The 23312-nt window shown below is 56.4% G+C and overlaps 3 protein-coding genes across 10 annotated transcripts in view; 2 read left to right on the forward strand and 1 right to left on the reverse strand.

Annotated features, from left to right (window-relative positions):
- ELFN1 (extracellular leucine rich repeat and fibronectin type III domain containing 1) overlaps positions 1–6468 on the forward strand; it is an 83138-nt gene extending 76670 nt beyond the window's left edge. For both annotated transcript variants that reach the window (XM_050784229.1, XM_050784230.1), the window contains exon 3: positions 2797–6468. In XM_050784229.1, the coding sequence (XP_050640186.1) occupies positions 3091–5577 (2487 nt within the window). In that variant the 5' untranslated portion in view covers positions 2797–3090 and the 3' untranslated portion in view covers positions 5578–6468. The remainder of the gene's footprint in view (positions 1–2796) is intronic.
- NUDT1 (nudix hydrolase 1) overlaps positions 1–23312 on the forward strand; it is a 1171653-nt gene that overhangs the window by 643538 nt on the left and 504803 nt on the right. The window lies entirely within an intron of this gene.
- PSMG3 (proteasome assembly chaperone 3) overlaps positions 1–23312 on the reverse strand; it is a 585180-nt gene that overhangs the window by 186292 nt on the left and 375576 nt on the right. The gene's annotated exons all lie outside the window — the stretch shown is intronic.

Below are 23312 nucleotides of genomic sequence, written 5' to 3' on the forward strand. Positions count from 1 at the left end.
GCTGGGCGGGGAGGTGATGCTGTGCTCCCAGCACCACTCCCAAGGAGTCTGATGCACAGATTCTTGTACTCACAATGCGGGGAGTGGGGCATGGTGGTAAGGAAAGGGCTGGCAGGGGAGGAACCAGGTGAGCCAGGAAGCAGGAGACAGTGTGGTGCTCAGCTGGGCTCTGGAGATGTCAGCCACTGCTGCACACTTAGAGCGTGTTTCCTGCATGCATGCAACATCCCAGACATACAGACCTCCGTGCATGTGTGAACATGAGGAAATCTGGGGGACTCTGAGCTGCACCCGTGCCACCCACACCTGCCTCCCCTTATCCCCAGACACACCAGGGCCCCAGGCCTCGCTGCCCAGACAGGGCGCCCTCAGTGACACCTGCTCTGCCTAGTGCCCCAGTGAGCATGGCCTGTGCACTTATGTACACAAGCCCTGTGTACACACCTGTACACACACATCTGTACACGCACACACGCACGCAACCTGGCACACAGGTACGAGGGCTCATGTGTACCAAACACGTGTGTGGGTGGACGTGGGTGTACATGTGTCCACAAACACACATGCACACACACACACGTACACACACACACACGTGACCCCCATGAGCACGCAGCCCTCCAGCCCTCAGCTGCCAGGCCCAGGAGAGCCTGGACAGCCCCAGGCCCCAAGCCTCCTCCCTGTGCCTGTGATAAGGGCTTTTAGGCCCTGTAATCCTCCTTACCTTGACTTTGGGTTATTTTGAGCAAGAGATTAAAGGTGATTACGATTGTGGGCTGAGGCGCCACGCTTCCTACATGCTTCCTGCGTGGCCGCTGGCCAGACCCGCCCTTCCGGAGGCTGGGCACAGCCGGACGCCATCCGCCCCATGTCCTCGGCCCGCCCCCGGCCAGCACGCGCCTCTGCCTGAGACCTGGGCCCCCAAGAGGCCTGGGAAAGCTAAATCCCAGCACTGGCACAGGTTGTCTGGGCACGGTGGAGGGATGGTGGGGAGGGATGGAGGGGCTGGTGTGGGTGCAGGATGGCAGGTGCACATGGCATGACGGTGACTGAGACAGCGCTGACTCTCCCGTGATGGTGGATTTCACATCCAACCAGACCACGTGGGGACCCCATTTTCCCGACCCAAGCAGCCCCCGGAGCCATTTTTGAGTGGGCCTAGTCAGGTCCCACCCGGCTGAGCTGGGTGTCCCCTGGCCACTCCAGGCCAAGCCCTGGGTTAGCTCCCCGAGGCCTGCTAGGACCTCGCTACAGCTCCCGTGCCGTCTGACTTCTCCTCTTTAAATCAGAAATAGACTCTTCTCCAGAAGCTGGAACAAAATTGTTCTTTATGAAGTTTCCAAAGGGAGGAAAAAACCCATTTTACATCATTATATTTTTTTTCTCTAATTTAAACCGCTTCAGTGCAGACTAGTTGCAAACGTCAATATCAGTGAAATACACTCAGCTGGATGCGCGCCAGGCCACGGCTCGGTGACAGAGGCCGGCTGTAAATCCACATACTAACAAGCAAACACACACCTATTTCTCTATCCTGCAGGGGAGACACAGGCGGCCAGGAGGTGAGGCTGCACACCAGGGGGGCCCCCTTGTCTCGAAGGCAGTGGTGGGGGGTCCGTGGGGGAGCAGGAGCCCAGCGGCGTGCCTCGCTCCCCAGACGTACCTCCAGCCCCATCTGCAGGGTGCTTCCTACCTGGGGCTTCCTTCCCTATGGCTTGGTCCATACATCCTCTGTGTCCAGGCTCAGCAGACACTAGGGAGATAGAGGAGGCACCGTCCTGCCTGGAGACCCTCGGGGTCCAGTGGAGGCTGAGGAATAGAGCAGAGGACCCCGTATGGTGGCAGGGAGGATGGCGGGAGAAGCATCCGGCTCCCCCAGGGGCCTCAGAGCTGTCCCTCTCCCAGCCTAGGGAGGATGAGCAGAGCCTGGAAATTCTCGGCGGAGCAAGCGGTTCCCTTCCTTCCAGAAGGGAGGTGGCCACACTCCACCAAGGTGAGGTGCAGACAGTGCCAAGTCCCAGTGCCGTGTAGACACCCTCAGAGACCATCCAGCTGGCTCATTTGGGGAAACTGAGGCCCAGAGGGGGCACAGCATGCCGGGGACACAGGGCAGGCGAGCTCAGACCGAGACCTGGTAGACACGAGTCCTGGGACAGGCCAGAATACCTCCCGGTGCCTCCCTCCCAGAGGGCTGGAGCGGAGCCTGCACCCTGGAAGGATTCTGTGCCGTGGGCTGGGGACCCTGCGGTGGGTGCACAGGGCAGCTCCTACAGGCGGCTCCGGGGCATTGCGGCCGGGCCTCCTGGGAGCAGAAGCGGCAGGCGACGGGCACCGTGCCCAGTGGGGGCCTTCACACGCGCATCCCTGGCCGCAGCCAGCCGGCAGAAGCCCCGTCACTCCTCAACCAAGCGACTTTAGGTCCCAGTCCCCTGCCTCAGTTTCCTCATCCGACCAGGGTTGTGCCGAGAGTGAAATGGGCTTCAGGGGGTCTCAATTCTGGGCTGTCAGTACCTTGGAGCCCGGCCAAGCAGGTAGTGCCCCATCCATTTTGCAGATGAGGAAACTGAGGCCCGAGAGCCGAGGAGACCCCTCCACGGGAGGGTGAAGCATTTCCTCCCTTATCCTGACCCGTCTCAGGACCCCGCAGGGGCTTCTGAGGAAGGGGCTTCTGTTTTCTTCTGTGTTTTACAGAAGAGGCCGGGGGGCTCAGCGGAGCAGGGACTCAGCCCACGTTCAGATGCGCTGCTGTGAGATGCTGGCCATCCCCTGACCGCTGTCTTCTCTTCTGTCTTGCAGCAGGAACGTCGGAGCAGGAGGAGCCAGTGGAGCCGTCAGGACACCCAGGCCCATGGGGCAGGAGGCCTCGGTCACCGCAGGACTGGGGCGGAAGACGAGAGACAGCCGGCCGTGAGGGAGGCACCCTCCCTCCCCGCGCTTACGTCACGTGGCCATGCAGTTTGGGACAGGACACCCCTGAGAGTGCAGGCACCTCCCCCTCCCGCCTCTCCATCCCTCTGGGGGCTGCCGCCTGGCCCCCCCACCTGGTCCCCCTGAGCAGGCTGAGTTGGGGCTCCCTGCAGGGCGGTCCCGATGGCCGGGTGTGGGTGGGGCGCGCTGTGGGTGTGTGTGGCGGCCGCCACCCTGCTGCACGCAGGCGGCCTGGCCCGCGGGGACTGCTGGCTGATCGAGGGTGACAAGGGCTTCGTGTGGCTGGCCATCTGCAGCCAGAATCAGCCGCCCTACGAGGCCATCCCACAGCAGATCAACAACACCATCGTGGACCTGCGGCTCAACGAGAACCGTATCCGCAGCGTGCAGTACGCCTCGCTCAGCCGCTTCGGCAACCTCACGTACCTCAACCTCACCAAGAACGAGATCGGCTACATCGAGGACGGCGCCTTCTCGGGCCAGTTCAACCTGCAGGTGCTGCAGCTGGGCTACAACCGGCTGCGCAACCTCACGGAGGGCATGCTGCGCGGCCTGGGCAAGCTGGAGTACCTGTACCTGCAGGCCAACCTCATCGAGGTGGTCATGGCCAGCAGCTTCTGGGAGTGCCCCAACATTGTCAACATCGACCTGTCCATGAACCGCATCCAGCAGCTCAACAGCGGCACCTTCGCCGGCCTGGCCAAGCTGTCGGTGTGCGAACTCTACAGCAATCCCTTCTACTGCTCCTGTGAACTGCTGGGCTTCCTGCGCTGGCTGGCCGCCTTCACCAACGCCACGCAGACCTACGACCGCATGCAGTGCGAGTCACCGCCCGTCTACTCCGGATACTACCTCCTGGGCCAGGGACGCCGTGGCCACCGCAGCATCCTCAGCAAACTGCAGTCAGTCTGCACCGAGGACTCGTACGCGGCTGAGGTGGTCGGGCCCCCACGCCCGGCACCCGGGCGCTCACAGCCAGGCCGCTCCCCGCCGCCCCCACCTCCTCCAGAGCCCAGTGACACACCCTGTGCCGATGATGAGTGCTTCTCCGGGGATGGCACCACGCCACTGGTGGCCCTGCCCACACTGGCCACGCAGGCCGAGGCTCGCCCCCTCATCAAGGTCAAGCAGCTCACCCAGAACTCGGCCACCATCACTGTCCAGCTGCCCAGCCCATTCCACCGGATGTACACCCTGGAGCATTTCAACAACAGCAAGGCCTCCACCGTGTCCAGGCTGACCAAGGCCCAGGAGGAGATCCGCCTGACCAACCTGTTCACGCTCACCAACTACACCTACTGTGTGGTGTCCACCAGCGCCGGGCTGCGCCACAACCACACCTGCCTCACCATCTGCTTGCCCCGGCTGCCCAGCCCGCCCGGCCCAGTGCCCAGCCCCTCCACGGCCACCCACTACATCATGACCATCCTGGGCTGCCTCTTCGGCATGGTGCTGGTGCTGGGTGCCGTCTACTACTGCCTGCGCAGGCGGCGGCGCCAGGAGGAGAAGCACAAGAAGGCCGCCTCTGCCGCTGCAGCTGGCAGCCTCAAGAAGACCATCATCGAGCTCAAGTATGGGCCGGAGCTGGAGGCGCCCGGCCTGGCCCCGCTGTCCCAGGGCCCGCTGCTGGGCCCCGAGGCCGTGACGCGCATCCCTTACCTGCCTGTGGCTGGCGAGGTGGAGCAGTACAAGCTGGTGGAGAGCGCGGACACCCCCAAGGCCAGCAAGGGCAGCTACATGGAGGTTCGAACCGGGGACCCTCCGGAACGCAGGGACTGTGAGCTGGGCCGGCCGGGGCCTGACAGCCAGAGCTCAGTGGCCGAGATCTCCACCATCGCCAAGGAGGTGGACAAGGTCAACCAGATCATCAACAACTGCATCGACGCGCTCAAGTCCGAGTCCACTTCCTTCCAGGGCGTCAAGTCGGGGCCCGTGTCCGCCGCCGAGCCGCCGCTGGTGCTGCTGTCCGAGCCGCTGGCCGCCAAGCATGGCTTCCTGGCGCCCGGGTACAAGGACGCCTTCGGCCACAGCCTGCAGCGGCACCACAGCGTGGAGGCGGCCGGGCCCCCTCGTGCCAGCGCCTCGTCCGGCAGCTCCGCGCGCAGCCCCCGCGCCTTCCGAGCCGAGGCTGTTGGGGTGCACAAGGCCGCGGCCGCCGAGGCCAAGTACATCGAGAAGGGCTCCCCCGCGGCCGACGCCATCCTCACTGTGACGCCCGCGGCCGCTGTGCTGCGGGCCGAGGCCGAGAAGGGTCGCCAGTACGGCGAGCACCGGCACTCGTACCCCGGCTCCCACCCGGCCGAGCCACCTGCGCCCCCCGGGCCACCGCCGCCGCCTGCGCACGAGGGTCTGGGGCGCAAGGCCTCCATCCTGGAGCCGCTCACCCGGCCGCGGCCCCGCGACCTCGCCTACTCGCAGCTGTCCCCGCAGTACCACAGCCTGAGCTACTCCTCCAGCCCCGAGTACACCTGCCGGGCCTCCCAGAGCATCTGGGAGCGCTTCAGACTGAGCCGCCGGCGGCACAAGGAGGAAGAGGAGTTCATGGCCGCAGGCCACGCGCTGCGCAAGAAGGTTCAGTTCGCCAAAGACGAGGATCTGCACGACATCCTGGACTACTGGAAGGGCGTGTCGGCCCAGCACAAGTCCTGAGCCCCCCCCTCAAGACCCGCGATGCCCACTGGACCAAAAAGGATGCAGGATCCACCCAGAGACTCACACGCACAACACCACAGCATCCAACACACGCACAACACCACAGCAACTGTGACAGCCGGGGGGCCCTGCAGAGGCGAGGGGGGCGCGGGCGGGGACAGACAAGGGAGACACGTCCCGAGCTCCTGTGGCTGGTCCTGGGATGCGCTCGCCGCCCTGGGTGGTACGTGTCCACACACACACACACACACACACACACACACACACACACACGAGGGACTTCGGAAAACTGTGTCTTAGGGATGGGGGGTGGGAGTGGGGATTTTTTTCATTATCTTTCCTCTTTTGAGTCTTCTCTGCCTTTTCTTTTCCTCTCTCTTTATTTTCTTCCTTTTATAAAAAAATAAAATAAAATACAAGTTCTTTTAAAAAAGACATAAAACGCCGTCCGTGGGGGGTGTGGCCGGCGTGGCCACCTCGTGGCCCCTCGTGTGATCTCCTCGGTCCGTGGTTTTCTGTGGATTCTCTGTCCAGTCTGTCTCTTCGTTGCCGCCTCTGGAGTCCACCGTAGAAGGGCAGAGTGAATGCCGGCGGCCAGGTGGCCTCTGGGACAGGTCCTGGAGCCCTGCTGGACTCAGGGTGGGTGGAGGCTGTGCCTGTGGACGGCCGGGGTGGCCGGAAGGGCCGAGGGCTGGGAGACACGTCCCCCAGCCCAGCCCCCGTGTACACTGTAGTCGTTCTATTGTACAGAAAAAAATATTTCTATATTTGCAATGTTTGCTGTAAAATGAGAAAGAAAAAAAGACTATGTCTACTAAAAAAAAAAAAAAAAAAAAAAAAAAAAAAAAAAGATTATGTCTACTTAAAAAAAAAATCTGCAAAGGAAAAGAAGTCAAATGCTTGTTTGTCCTGGGTTTTTACTGTGGGTTTCAGGGAAAGAGTTGAGGGTTTTTTACGTCCCGTTTTGGGGGGTGGTTGTACTGATTTTGGCCTTGGGGTGAGGACATGCTGTGCTCTCTTGGCGAGAGCATGGTGTGACCAGGGGGGTGCACGTGGGAACCCTTGGGAGATGGGCGGCCCACACTGGGCTGGAGCGTGTCTGAGAGCCAGTGTGGACAGGGACAGGGCAGGCAGGAGCCGAGCTCAGGTGGCAGCAGGAGGATGGGCGGGAGCAGGGTCTTGGCGTGGTGGATCTGAGGTGCGGGGCCGTTTCTGTGTGTGTCTGGCTGTGCGTGCCAGCGGGGTGTGTGCAGAACCCAGCAGCTGAGGGGTTGTGAGTGGGCCTGGGACGCCCAGAGGCTCTTGAGTGAGGTTCTGGGTGAGTCGATGGTGTGGGTTTGCATGTGAGTGAGTGTGAGCGTGAGGTGGTTGGAGGGTGCGTCTGTGTGAGGGTGGGCTCCCCTGCCGTCACCAGAGCCCCAGCTACAGGAGGTGCCCAGAGACCCCTAATTCTGCGGGGGTCTCTCAGGATGCTGAGCCCAGAGCCAGACCCTGCACTGCAGCCCCTCCCCACGCATCTCACCCACCACCCCTCCCCCAGACAGCCCGCCCTTGTGTGGCCCCTGTTCTGAGTGAATAAGAGGCTGGGGTCCACGTGGGACAAGCACCAGCTTGTTCAGCATCCCCGGGGGAGGGTGGAGAGAGTCCCTGGCTTCCTGCTGCCCAGAGCACGGGGTGCCCCTCATTCCACCTACAGGAGCCAGAGCGAGAGTCTGAGGAAGAGACTCCACTCCCCGGCCCTTGAATCCACCTGCCAGCTGAGTGGGGGTCTTGTACCCAACCCAGGGAAACCGCCCCCAGCCCTGCACCCCACGCAGAGCTGCCTTTCTGCTCAGAGGGAGGGCCCTGCTGGGAAGGGGACTGCCTCGCCCTGGGCCCTTCCCTCCCACATGGCCCCAGGGTCCAGACACCTGCCTGATGCTGGGACTGGGAGTCAAAGCTCCCTGTCACCCCTCCCTGCCTGCCTGGACGGCCCCTCCCCTCTCCTTCCTAAAGTCCCGGCTGCTGAGCCCCCACCCCACCCCTCCATCGAGGGCAGACCCACCCCCAGTCTGAACTCTGGCACAGACCCAGGGAGGCAGGAGGCTGCGGCTAGAGCCAGGTCCCAGAGGCAATGGGAACCCAGGAGACTCCAGGGCAGGAACTAGAGGGATAGAAGCTGGTTTTCAGGCTCAGACAGGTCCCAAGAAGGGACCCAGTCTCAGCCTGACCCAGTGGGGGACAAGGAGGGAGGGAGGAAGGGCCAGTGGGGGTAGGAGCAGGGGCAGCCTCTGCTTGCATGCCCTCGGTGACAGGAAGCTCACCCCTCTCCTCTGTCGCTGTCTCCAGCTTTTGGGACCTTCCTTAGAGCAGAAGCCCAGGGGCCCGTCCCCCAGAGGCCACAGAACTGAGGGCCCATCTGTCCCTTCCAGGTTAGCCAGCCTGGTCCTGCCACCTGCACTCAGGTCACCCCACCAAGGTCCTGGGAGTGTGAGGCCTACTCTGGGGGTGCACGCCCAGGTGGGCTCCACGGGCACCATGTGACTCAGCCCTCCAAAGGGAGCCATTTCTGAGGACGCTGCGTCACCAGCTCTTCCCCATTTGACCCAAGGTTTCCGGTCAACCTGAGGCTCCCAGCCCTGGGCAGTTCCCCATCCTCCATGAGGGGTCCCGGGATGGCATGGGAGACTGCTGGAGACCACAAGGCCAGGCCCAGGGGAGAGGAGCAGGTACCAGGAGCGGGATCCAGGGCTGACGGGTAGAGGCCCAGCGAGGGCCCCGGCATGCCCAAGGTCACACAGCAACTCGATGACTGTCTGGTCATGGGACAGAGAGGCGGCCAGGCCTTCTCAGCCCAACGCTCCCCTTCACCGAGGAGCAAAGATGGGCTATTTATAGGGAATGCGGGAGAAGGGCAGACACCAAAGAGAGGCACCTGCCTTGGGGACACCCGGCAGCTGGCCAGGAAGGGCGGGTGTGTGGGAGGGCAGGTGCCCAGGGAGAGTCAAGGGCCCACAGAGGAACAAGGGAAAATGGCAAGTGGTGAGATGCACGGTCCTCAGCAGCCGGGACACCCAGCCTGGGAGCTCAGGCCTCCTGGGAGCCGTGCGGCTTGGCCCCGAGTGTTTGCGAAAGCTCAGCCAGTCCTGGGACAAAGAGCCCCGAGTTCCCATGCCCTTGCTTGAAGGTGTCATGGTGGGGGTGACAGGATGTAAGCAGGAGGAGACACACACTTATGAAGCGCCTACTGTGTGCAGGGCTCTGTGCCAAGCTCTGTGTGGGCACAGGGAGGAGCCCAGCCTAGTCCCGGCCCCCGGGGAGCTCACAGACTGGTGGAACACTCAGTGCGGAGGGGGGTGACCCTGCTCAGGGCAGCAGGGGAGGCACTGGAGGTCCAGGAAGGATGGGAACTCCCCACTGGGAAGAGCCGGGAGGGCTTCCTGGAAGGGGTGGTATTTGGTTTGGGTGAGAAAGTGGGTGGAGGCTGCCAAGGTGAGAGGGGTTGGTGCCCTGTGGGCTCAGAGCTGGGCTCAGGAGCAGGAGGAAACCTTCTGGAGCCAGCCTTGCCCTGCAGCTGGGATGGGTGCCCAGCTTCCGAGGGGCAGCTGGAGGGCAGCTATTGCTCATGTATGAGACAAGGGCTAAGCCACAGTGAGGGTTCAGGCCCAGGCCGTACCCCAGGACTGTGTGACCACAGCAAGCCACTGGCCCTCTCTGCCTCAGTCTCCTCGTTTGTCCAGCGGGGGATGCCAACGCCTGCCCCTCCTGCAGTGCACTGGTTATCCATTGCCGTTTTCATGCTGCCTAACCCACAACCACAGCACGGCATGGCCCCTCGGGGGGCGGCTGGCAAGGGGGCACACTCTCATGTTGGGGGCACAGGGAGGAACGGGTTCTTCCCCACAGTCTCCCATCCTCCATCGAGCCAGCACAGGCCGGTTCTTGTGGCGATAGCCAAGGGAGCAAACCCCAGGGTCACATCTGCTGGCATCCCACAGGCCAGGGTGAGCCACAGGGCGGAGCTCAGAGGAAAAGCGTGGACAGGGCACCCCAGCCCAGGGGCCCGTGGCCAAGGCTGCAGACACGGAGGGCAAAGATGGGGTGGGGCCTCTATGCACCGAGGCCAAAGGCATGGCTGAGTCCAGGTGTCCCTCCCTGGGGCAGAGGGCAGAGCCGGAAGAGCAGAAAACCCAAGGCCCCAGGTCTCTGCCACCCACGCATTCGCTTAGCACACAAACGGAGAGAGCCTGCTGTGTACCAGACACGCTGCCTGCTCCTCCTCACCGAGAACATGTCAGCCACGGTGGCCTACTGTGTACTAGACATGCTGTCTGCCCCCCTCTCCACCAAGAACGTGTCAGCCATGGTCCCAACAGGAAAGAGCAGAGACCCCAAAGTAGAATCCTTCAAGGGGTTGCCTACGAAGGGGCCATTTCCAGGGACACCAAGCTGACGGCACACCTTGGCCCCCTGGGAGAAGGGGAGGAGGAGAACCCCCGAACCCGGAGGGAGAGAGAGGTGCAGGGAAGCCCACGGAGCCCTGGAGAGGGACCTCAGGGGAAGTTCCCAGTGGGCCTGGGCAGCCTCGCAGGAGGACTGGGGACACGTGCCCACCCCGGCTCCTCCCCCAATCTCCCTCCCATCCCCTGCTGGGCTCCCTGCTGGCTGCATGGCCAGGACGCCAGGGAACCCACGATGGGGTGCACAAGGTTCAGTCCACAGTTCAGAGACAACCTGGAGTGGGCGATGGGGGAGGCTGACCAGGGGGCAGCCACAGAGCAGGGGACGTCATCTCCACTGGGGACAGGGAGGCTTTAGAGGAGGTGATCGCTCAAGACCCTGAAGGTGGCCAGACACCGTGGCTCATGCCTGTAATCCCAGCACTTTGGGAGGCCAAGGCAGGCAGATGACCTGAGGTCAGGAGTTCAAGACCAGCCTGACCAACATGGTGAAACCCCGTCTACATCACTGTGGTACATAGTACATCATTGTGTACTAAAAATACACAAATCAGCCTGGTGTGGTGGCGGGCGCCTGTAATTCCAGCTACTTGGGAGGCTGAGGCAGGAGAATTGCTTGAACCCGGGAGGTGGAGGTTGTAGTGAGCCGAGATCGCGCCACTGCACTCCAGCCTAGTGACAGAGCGAGACTCCGTCTCACCAAAAAAAAACCAAAAAACAAAAAACAAAAAAACACACACATACAAAAAAAGTAAACAAAACAACAAAAAACAGACAAACAAAAAGACCCTGAAGGACAAACAGGAACTGGCGTGGCAGAGACAAGGCGGTGGGGACAGGGAGCGGACTTCCATCCAGAGAGGATGGCAGGGGCCAAGGTGCAGACAGCACAGACCCCTGAGCCCACCCAGAGGGGCCACCATGGGGCAGTGAGGGGGCCTGGTCTGCTGAAACTAGGGACAGGGTGGAGCCAGGCTCAGTGGCCTGCTTTGCAAGTGTGAAGAAACGACAGTAGGGCTCTGGGCATAGGGAGCCATTGACAGTTTTCTATTCTATTCTATTCTATTCTATTCTATTCTACTCTACTCTGTTCTGTTCTGTTCTATTCTATTCTATTATACTCTATTCTACTCTACTCTGTTCTATTCTATTCTATTATACTCTACTCTGTTCTGTTCTGTTCTACTCTATTCTATTCTATTCTGTTCTATTCTATTCTATTCTATTATACTCTATTCTATTCTATTCTGTTCTATTCTATTCTATTCTATCATACTCTACTCTACTCTATTCTATTCTATTCTATTCTATTCTATTCTATTCTATTCTATTCTATCATACTCTACTCTATTCTATTCTATTCTATTCTATTCTATTCTATTCTATTCAGACAGGGTCTTGCTCTGTTGCCCAGGCTGGAATGCAGTAGCACCATCATGACTCACTGCAGCCTCAAATTCCTGGGCTCAGGTCATCCTCCTATCTCAGCCTCCCAAGTAGCTGGGACCACAGGTTCGCACCACCACACCTGGCTATTTTTTGTTTGTTTGTTTTTTTGTTTGTTTGTTTGTTCTGTAGACATGGCAGTTTGTTATGTTGCCCAGGCTGGTCTTGAACTCCTGGACTCAAGTGATCCACCCACCTTGACCTCCCAAAGTATTGGGATTACAGGTGTGAGCTGCCTCACCCAGCCAGTATGTTAAAGAATAATAACTTTTATTGATGTTTTTCTTATCTCAAAAGTAATCCTTTTGCTACATAAACTTTAGAAAACAAAGGAGGAAACAGAAGTCATTTGCTCTCCCCACCCCAAGCTCACCATGGGAATATATCAGTATCTGCCTTTCTAGCCCTTTCTCTCTAATATGCAGCGGGCTTGACATCTCTACCCTGCAGTCGGATGTGCAAAGAGGTATCTCTTTATTTTCTGTAACAACGGGTGTTTGGAGCCTCTGTTCCCCCAGATGGGGCATAGGGCATGGTGCATGAAGATGGGGAAATAACCGTGTGTTTTAGGATCCAGTGCAGAAGAAAACGTTGGTGATGCCGTAAGATCTGGACCGTCTGTATTCAACGATCTCCTCTCCACGCATCGAGTATGATGCTGTCTATCAACCATCCTTGGCAGGCTTGAGAAAACAGGAAGAGGGAGAGAATTGCCAGAGCAATGCTTGAGTAAGATGGGATGAGATATTGTGCTCCATGGAAGGGCTGGCCTTGGCCAGGCAGGTCTTGGACTTGGCCGTTGCTCCTCCTCAGAGGGAGAGAACGTGGGGATGTGGGCTCTGGTGGGGCGTAGGGACAGTCTCTTTGGGTGACTGTGATTTTCTCAGTATCTCTTCTCACCCCATTGCATGGCCCTTTTGTTCTACTTTCTAGGAGTCTTTAAAATTTTTACTTTAAATTTGAGGTAATTATAGAGTCACAGGAAGTTGTAAAAATAGAGTCACCCAGCTTCCCCCAGCGGTGACACCTTACGTAACCGGCGTACAGTATCAAAACCAGGAAGTCAGCTTGTACCTGGGTGTCATTCTGTTAACTAAGATCTGATTCAGTTCCTAGCAGCCTGCACACGCATTCACCTGCATGTACGCGTGTGTAGTTCTTTGCGAACTTACCCCACATATATAGATTTCAGTAACCACTGCCCCAGTCCAGATTCAGAACTGTTCCGTCACCACAGGGATCTTGCCGTCCCCCACTCCACCCCAATGCTACCCTTGCGTGGCAGCCACAAATCTCTCCTCCATTTCTGTCATTTTGAGAATGTTATATGAATGAAATCATACCCTATTTAACCTTTGAGGCGTTTTTCCCCCGCTCAGCATAAGGCCCTTAAAAGCCACCCAAATTCTTTTATTATTATTATTATTTTTGAAATGGAGTTTTGCTCTTGCTGCCCAGGATGGAGTGCCATGGCATGATCTTGGCTCACTGCAACGTCCGCCTTTCAGGTTCAAGCGATTGTCCTGCCTCAGCCTCCCAAGTAGCTGGGATTACAGGCACCTGCCACCACACCCGGTTCAGTTTTGTATTTTTTAGCAGAGACAAGTTATCACCATGTTGGCCAGGCTGGTCTCGAACTCCTGACCTCAGGTGATCTGTCCACCTCAGTCTCTCAAAGTGCTGGGATTACAGGCGTGAGCCACCACCGTGCCTGGTCCACCTAAGTTCTTTTATGAATCAATGGTTTAGTTTGCGCCTTTTCATCGCTGAGTGGTATTCCATTGTATAGATGACACACCTAAGTTTGTTTAACCTTATTCACCTGTGGAAAACCATTTGGGTGGTTTTGCAATTTCGGGCCACTACAAATAAATTGCTATGAACATTCACGCACAGGCTTTGGTGAGAACTTAAGTTTTCATCTTTCTGGGGTTAATGCACAGGCATGCAGTTGCTGGGGTGCATAGTAAGTGCATGCTGGCTGCTCAACTGTTTTTCAGGGTGGTTGCACCCATTTTTTGTGTCCGCCACCAATGTACACGAGATGAAATTTCTCCACACCCTCACTGGCATTGGATCATATCATTATTTTCTGTTTTAGCCGTTCTAACAGTGTATAGTGACATCTCACTGTGGTTTAAGTTCTATTCTCTGGTATCTACTGATGGTGAACACCTATACGGGTGCTTATTTGTCCTCTGTACCTCTTCTTTGATGAAATGTCTCCTTACATCTTTTTTTCCCCTTTGTCTCCCTCTCTTTCTTTTCTTTTCTTTTCTTTCTTTCTTACTTTCTTTCTCTTTCTTCCCTTTTTCTTTCTTTCCTTTCTTTCTTTCCTTTTCTTTTTCTTTTTCTTTCTTTCATTTATTTTTCTTTCTTTTTCTCTTTCTTTCTCTTCTTTCTTTCCTTTCTTTCTTTCTTTTCTCTTTTCTTTCCTTTCTTTCTTTCCTTTCTTTCTTTCCTTTCTTTCTTTCCTTCCTTCCTTTTCTTTCTTTCTTTCCTTTCTTTCCTTTCTTTTCTTTCTTTCTTTCTTTCTTTTCTTTTTCTTTCGTGCTTTTTCTTTCTTTATTTATTTTTCTTTCTTTTCTTTCTTTTTCTCTTTCTTTTTCTTTTCCTTTCCTTTCGTTTCCTTTCTTCTTTCCTTTTTTTTTTTTTTTTTTTTTGACAGAATCTCACTCTGTCACCCAGGCTGGAGTGCAGTGGCATGATCTCAGCTCACTACAACCTCTGCCTCCCTGGTTCAAGCAAGTCTCCTGCCTCAGACTCCCCAGCAGCTGGGACTACAGGCACATGCCACCGCAACTGGCTAATTTTTGTATTTTTAGTAGAGACAGGGTTTCACCATATTGGTCAGGCTGGTCTCGAACTCCTGACCTCAGGTGATCTGCCCACCTCAGCCTCCCAAAGTGCTGGGATTACAGGTGTAAGCCATCACGCCCGGACTTTTTTCCCATTTTCTAAATGTTTTGTTTGTTTCTGCTGTGGGGTCTTAAGTGTCCTTTACACTTTTTTAGAAACAACACCTTTGTCAGTTGTGTGCTTTGCAAATATTTTCTCCCTGCCTGTGGCTTGTCTTTTCATCCTTAGAATGCAAGAATTTTTTTTTTAACTTTTTGAGGTCTAATTGATCCATTTTTTAATTTTGTAGATCATGCTTTTGGTGTCACATTGCCTCGCCAGAGGTCCTGAAGATGTTCTAGTATTTCTGCTATATTTTATTTTAGAAGATTATAGTTTACTTTTTATATTTAAATTCATGGTCTATTTCGAATTAATGTTCGAAAGCGCTGGGACGATGGGCATGAGCCAATGTACCCGGCCAATCTCTCTGCTTTTAATAAAGTGCCGTCACCTTCGGCTGTGCCTGGTGTCCTTAAGTCCAAAGTGTTTGTGAGTCTTCCTTTCCTGGGACTAAATTTCTAAACGAGGACAGCCACCCATTGTGACTGGTGTTGCCTTTTAAACTAATATAATCAGTGACTCTTCTGGACTTTAGTCCTAAGATTTGGACCATCTCTATTCAACTATCTTCTCTCCCACGCATCGAGTATGGAACTATCTATCAACCATCCTTGGCAGGCTTGAGAAAACAGTCACTGAAATCACTTTTCCGAAGGACTTAATTCCTTCCCAGAACTTCAGCTGGGGAAGGCTGTCATGGGGCCTGTCCTGCCACAAGGCAGTGAGGCTTTCGTACCCCGCTGTGAGGTGGTCACTGACCACAAGCTGCCCCAGGGTGAGGCAGCAGGATCCCTGACTCCTGCAAGAGGGGTGGTGCAAACCGCCCGAGGAAAACCCTCCAGAGGGGAAGCAGGTGTGAACCTCAGCAACGGCGCCAGGTAGCAGCTGGAGCACGGGTACCCCAGAGGGGTGGGAGGAACCCTGCAGCATCTGAGTGGGTCACCAACAGCATCTGCCACCGACTCCCATTGCACTATTCAAATGCATTTGCTTCTCACATTAGATGGCTTCTATCTGACACAGCTTGCCTGCATTTTAGTGGGTTCATCTGTTGAGACATTTGGAGAGGGGTAGAGGAGTGAACACTAGTACCCACAGGTGTAGCATGCCCAGACCCGTGACTGAAACCTAACTATAACCATAACCATACCCTAACCCCAACCTAACCCTAACCCTAACCCACAGGTGCAGTATGCCCAGGCCGACCACTGAAACCTAACCATAACCCAAACCTAACCATAAACATAACCCTAACTTAACTCTAACCCAGCCCTAACCCTAACCCTAACCCTAACCCTAACCCCAACCATAAGCCCTCATCACAGGCAGCCTTGCTTTCTAATGCTGATCACGGTCCATTACCCTTGCCAGCTGGTGACTGCTTTCTTTCTTTTCTTCTTTTTTTTTCTTTCTGAGATGGAGTTTCACCTGTTGCCCAGGCTGGAGTGCAGTGGTGCGATCTCAGCTCACAGCAACCTCCACCTCCGTGGTTCAAGCGATTCTCCTGCCTCAGCCTCCCAAGTAGGTGGGACTACAGGCACCCGCCGCCACACCTGGCTAACTTTTGTATTTTTAGTAGAGACGGGGTTTCACCAAGTTGGTCATGCTGGTCTCAAACTCCTGACCTCAGATGATCCACCCGCCTCGGCCTCCCAAAGTGCTGGGTGTGAGCCATCGCGCAGGGCCCCAGGTCAGTGCTTTCTTTGCTTGTTTCTATCTTGGTGAAAGGAGCTCAGAGTAAACAGGCAACATCCACTGTGTAATCAAACCCAGGTTCACCTGCTTGCTGTTATTAGAGAAGGCAAAACTTGACAGATGGGTGCTGGTAGGAGGAAGAGCAGGTGTATTCGGAGGGCCAGCCGACCGGAAAGATGGTGGACTAGCGCCCTAAACGCCATCTTTAGTCAGCACAAATTTCAGGCTTGGTTTATGTTACATGTAGGGGAAGAGGAGGGGGTTGGGACCAAGAGGTGACTGATCTGGGAGCCAGGGAGGGTCCAAGGAGGTTGGACGCTTCTTAGTCCTTGACCAGGTTACAGTGCTCCTGTAAATCTTTTTTTTTTTTTTTTTTTTTTTTTTGAGACAGAGTCTTACTCTATCTCCCAGGCTGGAGTGCAGTGGCTGGATCTCGGCTCACTGCAAGCTCTGCCTCCCGGGTTCATGCCATTCTCCTGCCTCAGCCTCCCAAGTAGCTGGGACTACAGGCGCCCACACCACGCCCAGCTAGTTTTTTTGTATTTTTTAGTAGAGACGGGGTTTCACCGTGTTAGCCAGGATGGTCTCGATCTCCTGACCTCGTGATCCGCCCATCTCGGCCTCCCAAAGTGCTGTGATTACAGGCTTGAGCCACCACGCCTGGCCACTCCTGTAAATCTTTAACAAAACTTAGTTAGCTCTTTACACAGCTCCCTTTAATCCCAGAGTTAGTTTTAAAAGTCACACGATTGCTGTTTTTGCATTTTTGCCTCAGTGCTCTAAAACCATCCCAGCCTATATGCAGGAGAAGGAAAAGGCCCCTTTGCAAACGTGGAGTGTGTTGGCTGTTTCGCTGTTGCAATCGTTTTAAATGCAGTGGGACATTTTAAATAGAGACATAGAGACGGTGTTTTGTTATGTTGCCCGGGCTGGTCTTGAACTCCTGGACTCAAGTGATCCGCCCGCCTTGATATCCCAAAGTACTGGGATTACAGGTGTGAGCTGCCTCGCCAGCCAGTATGTGAAAGAATAATAACTTTCATTGATTTTTTTCTTATCTCAAAAGTAATCCTTTTGCTTGTGTCCCCTGGTGGAAGCCTCTTGCCTCTGGGAGCCAGGATCCTGGGAGCTGCGGAGCCTAAAGTCGTGGGATGGAAAGCTGACGTTCCCCAGGTGGGTCACCGGTGGTGATGGACAGTGGGGCCGCCCCTACCCCCTCCCCTCTGGCTCTCAGGAACCTGTCTTCTATTCATCGGGAAAACAGCACCGTATAAATAGCACCGCTGTGTTAGCGTGTATGCCACATGCCACAGGACGTGTCCCTGTCTTCACAGCGTCATCTCCAAGCAGGTCCCCTTGCTGTCATTACCATTCCACCCACCCCTCTATCTGGCTGGCAGTTTTGGGGTAATGTACTGTGTGGTGGGATCAGAGAATCCCGGGGTCCTGTGCTCGCCAACACACCTTCTCCTCCATAAAGCGGGTCCCTTGAGCCAAAGTGATGTTAGGTGGGTCCTCATGCCAGCGCATCAGACACTCCACCAGCCTCGGGGTTGGTCCTGGATGAATCCCAGGTAACACGAGTCCAGGCCAGAAGGAGTCCAGTGAAATCCACTTGCCACCACCATCTCGAGAGACGGCCTCATAGCGAGGTTCGGACATTTGGCAGTGGCAGAAGCTAGATGAGCCCTGGTGAAGGGAAGTTCTTGTGATTGGACCCTGCAGACCCTCCCTCCCTCCCTGCTGCCACGGCCGTGCCAAATAAGAGCCACTGCACCAGCACTGAGTGGCCGAGGGCGATGCTGGGGTGGCCAAGGGTGAAGGCTGGGATGGCCGAGGATGGAGGCTGGCTGGCTGAAGATGGAGGCTGAGGTAGCCAAGAGTGGAGTCTGGGGTGACCACAGAGCCAGGCTGGGGTGACCAAGGGTGGAGACTGGGGTGGGTGAGGGTGGAGGCTGGGATGCCTGAGGATGGAGGCTGGGGTGGCCGAGGATGGAGGCTGGGGTGGCCGAGGATGGAGGCTGGGGTAGCTGACGATGGAGTCTGGTTGGCCAAGGATGGAGACTGGCTGGCTAAGGGTGGAGGCTGGCTGGTCAAGGACAGAGGCTGGCTGGCCAAGGATGGAGTCTGGGGTGGCTGAGGATGGAGGCTGGCTAGCTGAGGGTGGAGGCTGGGAGTAGCTGAGGGTGGAGGCTGGGGTGGCTGAGGGTGGAGGCTGGGGTGACAGAGGATGAAGGCTTGGGTGGTTGATAATGGAGGCTGGCTAGCTGAGGGTGGAGGATGCGATGGCTGAGGATGGAGGCTGGGGTGGCTCAGGGTGGAGGCTGGCTGGCTGAGGGTGGAGGCCAGGGTGGCTGAGGATGGAGGCTGGGGTGGCCGAGGATAGAGGCTGGCTGGCTGAGGATGGAGGCAGGTGTGGCGGAGGATGGAGCCTAGCTGGCCAGCGATGGAGGATGGCTGGCTGAGGGTGGAGGCTGGGCTGGCCGAGGATGGAGGCTGGTTGGCCAAGTATGGAGGGTGTCTGGCTATGGATGGAGGCTGACTAGTCAAGGATGGAGGCTGGCTGGCAAAGGATGGAGTCTGGGGTGGCCGAGGATGGAGGCTGGCTGACCGAGGGTGGAGGTTGAGGTGGCTGAGGATGGAGGCTGGCTGGCTGTGGGTGAAGCCTGGGGTGGCAGAGGATGGATTCTGGGGTGGCAGAGGATGGAGGCTGAGGTGACCAAGGGTAGAGTCTGGGGTGGCTGAAGATGGAGGCTGGGGTAGCCGAGGGTGGAGCCTGGGGTGGCCAAGGATGAAGGATAGGGTGGCTGAGAATGGAGGCTGAGGTGGCCGAGGGTGGAGGCTGGGGTTGCATAGAGTGGAGGCTGCATTGGCTGAGGATGGAGGCTGGCTGGCTGAGAATGGAGGCTGAAGTGGCTGAGGTTGAAGGCTGGGGTGGCCAAGAGTGGAGTCTGGGGTGGCCAAGGAGGCAGGCTGGGGTGACCAAGGGTGGAGACTGGAGTGGCTGAGGTTGGAGGTTGGGGTGGCCTAGGATGGAGGCTGGCTGGCTGAGGATGGAGAGGATGGAGCCTGGCTGACCAATAACGGAGGCTGGCTGGCTGAGGATAGAGGCTGGGGTGGCTGAGGATGGAGGCTGGCTGGCTGAGGATAGAGGCTGGGGTGGCCAAGGATGGAGACTGGCTGGCTGAGGATGGAGTCTGGGGTGGCTGAGGATGGAGGCTGGCTGGCTGAGGGTGGAGGCTGGGATGGCTGAGGATGGAGGCTGGGGTGGCTGAGGGTGGAGCCTGGCTGGCCAAGGGTGGAGGCTGGGGTGGCTGAGGATAGAGTCTGGGGTGACCGAGGATGGAGGCTGGCTGGCTGAAGGTGGAAGCTGTGGTGGCTGAGGATGTGAGGATGGAGGCTGCCTGCGGAGGGTGGAGTCTGGGGTGGCGGAGGGTGGAGTCTGGGGTGGCCGAGGATGGAGGCCGGCTGGCTGAGGGTGGAGGCTGTGGTGGCTGAGGATGGAGTCTGGGGTGGCTGAGGGTGGAGTCTGGGGTGGCCGAGGATGGAGGCCGGCTGGCTGAGGGTGGAGGCTGGCTGGCGTCCCGGCATGAGCCATCCTTTCCACCTGTTTTCTGAGCCTCGTCTGCTGTGGGCTCCCTCTGGTGGGTGCCACCATGAGCTGCAAAGATTCTCGTCCTTTGAGCCCACTCCTGCAGGTCCCCCACGTCTCTTCCAAAATTATTTGTCCCCAGTGTTCCAATCTTGCTCCTTCCACCTCCCCAGCCCAGCAGCCACGCCATTTGCCGCTGCTCAGGAGTCCGTGTGGATCCCTACCCTGCGTCCCTTCTCTCTGCACACAGGAGTGCGGCCTGGTGGGCTGCCCACTCTCAGCTCCCACGAGCCCAGCCTTCTCTCCCTCATCAGCCCATCTTTGAACCCACAGGCATGAGAAGATACAGAGTCATGGGAGCAGCAATCAGGAGAGACCAGCGTCCGGGCCATCCTTCTGTGTAGCTGGCCAAGCCCGGTCCTGCTGATGGGCCAGTGTGCGCTCGTAGCTTGGTGGGTTTCTCAGCCTCTGGCTCAGCGTGGGCAGCCTGCAGGTGGCACAGTCACTGGACACCCCGTGGTTAGATGCCCGGCCAGGACCAGGGCCCCCAGCAAGCGAGGTGCTGTTTGGAATTGGATGTGATTCCCCGCTGCGGCATGGACCTGCTCCCGGACTCCGGTCTTGCCCTGTGCTACAGAACTGTACTGTGGCTGGCCTGACGTCCTACCCAGCACACTCACCCTCCGCAGGTGCCTTGAGCGCCACAGGATCTGCCAGCCAAATGGCCCAAGCGGCAGGATTCCTGGAACCTGAGTCTCGAGCTGTGGTAGAGTCCTTGCATCAAAGCGCCACTTACACCTGGCATTTTCCATGCCTTTTGATGAGTGTGGCAGGGCCGTTTTACCTCACGCAGAATAATCTGCCTCTGCAACTAACACAGCCTACTGAGCCTGGTGCCACAGGTCTGTCTTCGTGGCAGAAGGTACTAGGCACAGTTGCTTGTCTTTTACCTTTCAGAGAACATCTCAGCCTGCCAAAGACTGTTACCAGGGGCCCCCTGGCCATCTGCCCAGTGGGTGAGGGCAGGATCAAGAGTTCATCCTTCAGGTCTGCAGGGCCACATCTGGTACCGTTTTACGCTGAGTTCCCTCGAGCCAGAGCCTGAGACAGGAATTCTTTCCTAGTAATTAGGGGGTGCCCTCAGGAGGAAGAGGAGAATTGTTTGGTTTTGCTTTTGAGACGGAGTTTCGCTCTTTTTGCCCAGGCTGGAGTGCAGTGGTGCGATCTCGGCTCACTGCAGCCTCCACCTCCCGGGTTCAAGTGATTCTCCTGCCTCAGCCTCCCGAATAGTTGATGACAGGCACCTGCCACCACGCCCAGCTAATTTTTGTATTTTTAGCAGAGAAGGGGTTTCATCATTTGGCCAGGCTGGTCTTGAACTCCTGACCTCAGGTGATCCTCCTGCCTTGACTTCCCACAGTGTTGGGATTACAGGCGTGAGCCACTGCGCCTGGCCGGAAGAGGAGATTTGAACACAGACCACAGAGGGCCTGCGATGTGAGGCCCCAGGGAGGAGACGGCCATCCACAAGCCAAAGAGAGAGGCCTCAGGAAGAACCAGCCTTGCCACATCTTGACCGAGGACGTCCAGCCTCCAGAGCTGTGAGCAATAGGTGTCTGTGGTTTAAGTCGGCCAGCCTGGGGTGTTTGTTATGGCGGCCCTCGCAGACCAGCACGGCCAGGACGCTGCCAGTTCCTGGCTCCACCTGCCCTTCCTCTGACGGGGGAGGAGAGTGGAGGAGTTGAGCTGCCTGAATGCATATGCCCTATGAGGCCTCTGCCTGATCCCACAGAGGACTCTGCCACACAGAAGGAATCACAGAATCCATCCTGCCCTGGGTCTGTCGGGAACTTATTGCAAGCAACCAGGGGTGGGGACTGAGCTTCCTGACACACCATTGCATGGGGGTGGGCAACTCCAGGTGTCAAGTCTCCAGGGAGGGCCACAGCACCGCCACCTGCAGCTATGGGACCCGGGTGGGGGCCAGACAGGCAGACGGACCCTGCCTACCAAGAAGCCACACCGAGGGCCGGGTGCAGTGGCTCACACCTGTAATCCCAGCACTTTGGGAGGCCGAGGTGGGTGGATCACAAGGTCAGGAGTTTGAGACCAGCCTGGCTGATATGGTGAAACCCCATCTCTACTAAAAATACAAAAAAAAAAAAAAAAAAAAAAAAAAAGCTGGGTGTGATGGCGGGCGCCTATAATCCCAACTACTTGGGAGACTGAGGCAGGAGAATCACTTGAACCTGGGAGGCGGAGCTTGCAGTGAGCCAAGATTGTGCCACTGCATTCCAGCCTGGGGGAGAGAGCAAGACTCCATCTCAAAAAAAAAGAAAAAAGCCGCACCAAGGCATGTGCCTATGTGTCCATGTTTATTTTGATGTAAAGATGTTTTGAACACTTATTTAACAAAATATATCCATCTCTCGTCTTTACAGATTCTGTTTTGTTTCAGAATGTCATAATAGTCCCATTCACAACAGCGAAAAATAGAAATGACTGAAGTGCCCAGCAACAGAGGAAGGGCCGAATTACAATATGACCGGAGACTAAACGTCAGCAGCGGTGAAGACGGAAGGATCGCTGGCATTCGGGACAGCATGCGTGAGCTGCACCACCGCCATGCAGAGGCCTCACCTAGAAGATTCCCACGGGCTGTATTTTTAATCTGCTAAGAAACCCAGCCTGCTCCTAATAGAAAATAATATATAATTTGCTTTTTGTTTTTCAATATGCCTCCCTTCCTCCCTCCCTCCCTCCCTCCCTTCCTTCCTTCCTTCTTTCCTTCCTTCCTTCCTTGCTTCCTTCCTTCCTTTTGGAGATACAGTCTTGGGCTGTCACCCAGGCTGGAGTGCAGTGGCGCGATCTTGGCTCACTGCAACCTCTGCCTCCCGGGTTCAATAGATTCTCCTACCTCAGCCCCCTAAGTAGCTGGGATTACAGCCACCCACAACCATGTTCGGCTAATCTTCGTGTTTTTAATAGAGATGAGCTTTCACCATGTTGGCCAGGCTGGTCTCGAACTCCTCAACTCAAGTGATCTGCCCACCTTGGTCACCCAAAGTGCTGGGATTACACGCGTGAGCCACCGCGCCTGGCCCAATATCTTTTTATCTTAAACATTTACTATTCTGGGATTTATTTCGGCTTGGCATACAAAGTAGAGAGCTTCGGAATTTTCTTCCAAATGATTGACCAGATGTTCGGTACAGTTATCGAGCAATCCATTCTACACCCACTGATGTGAGACGCCACTCCCACCTCTCACCAAATCCTCATCTAGGTCCTGTCTGTTCCCGGCTCCTGCGTTCTCACTCATTGATCTATCTGTCTCTTCCTCCCCAGATTCAGGTTGCTTTAGCTGGCTTAGCTAGTGATGCATTTTAATGTCTAATAGGGTAAGCCCTCTTCATTATTCCTTTCTATTTCCACATTTTTCTCGGCTGTTCTCATGCAAGCATTCTTCAGATGAGCCTTAGAATCACGATCCCACATTGCAGAACGCTTGCTGGGCTTTTGTGTGGGATTGCTTTAAATTTATAGACTAACTTGGAGGGAAATTACATCTTTATAATATTGTCTTCAATGCAGCAACA

The sequence above is a fragment of the Macaca thibetana genome, chromosome 3 (genome assembly GCF_024542745.1).
Source record: "Macaca thibetana thibetana isolate TM-01 chromosome 3, ASM2454274v1, whole genome shotgun sequence".
Taxonomy (NCBI): domain Eukaryota; kingdom Metazoa; phylum Chordata; class Mammalia; order Primates; family Cercopithecidae; genus Macaca; species Macaca thibetana.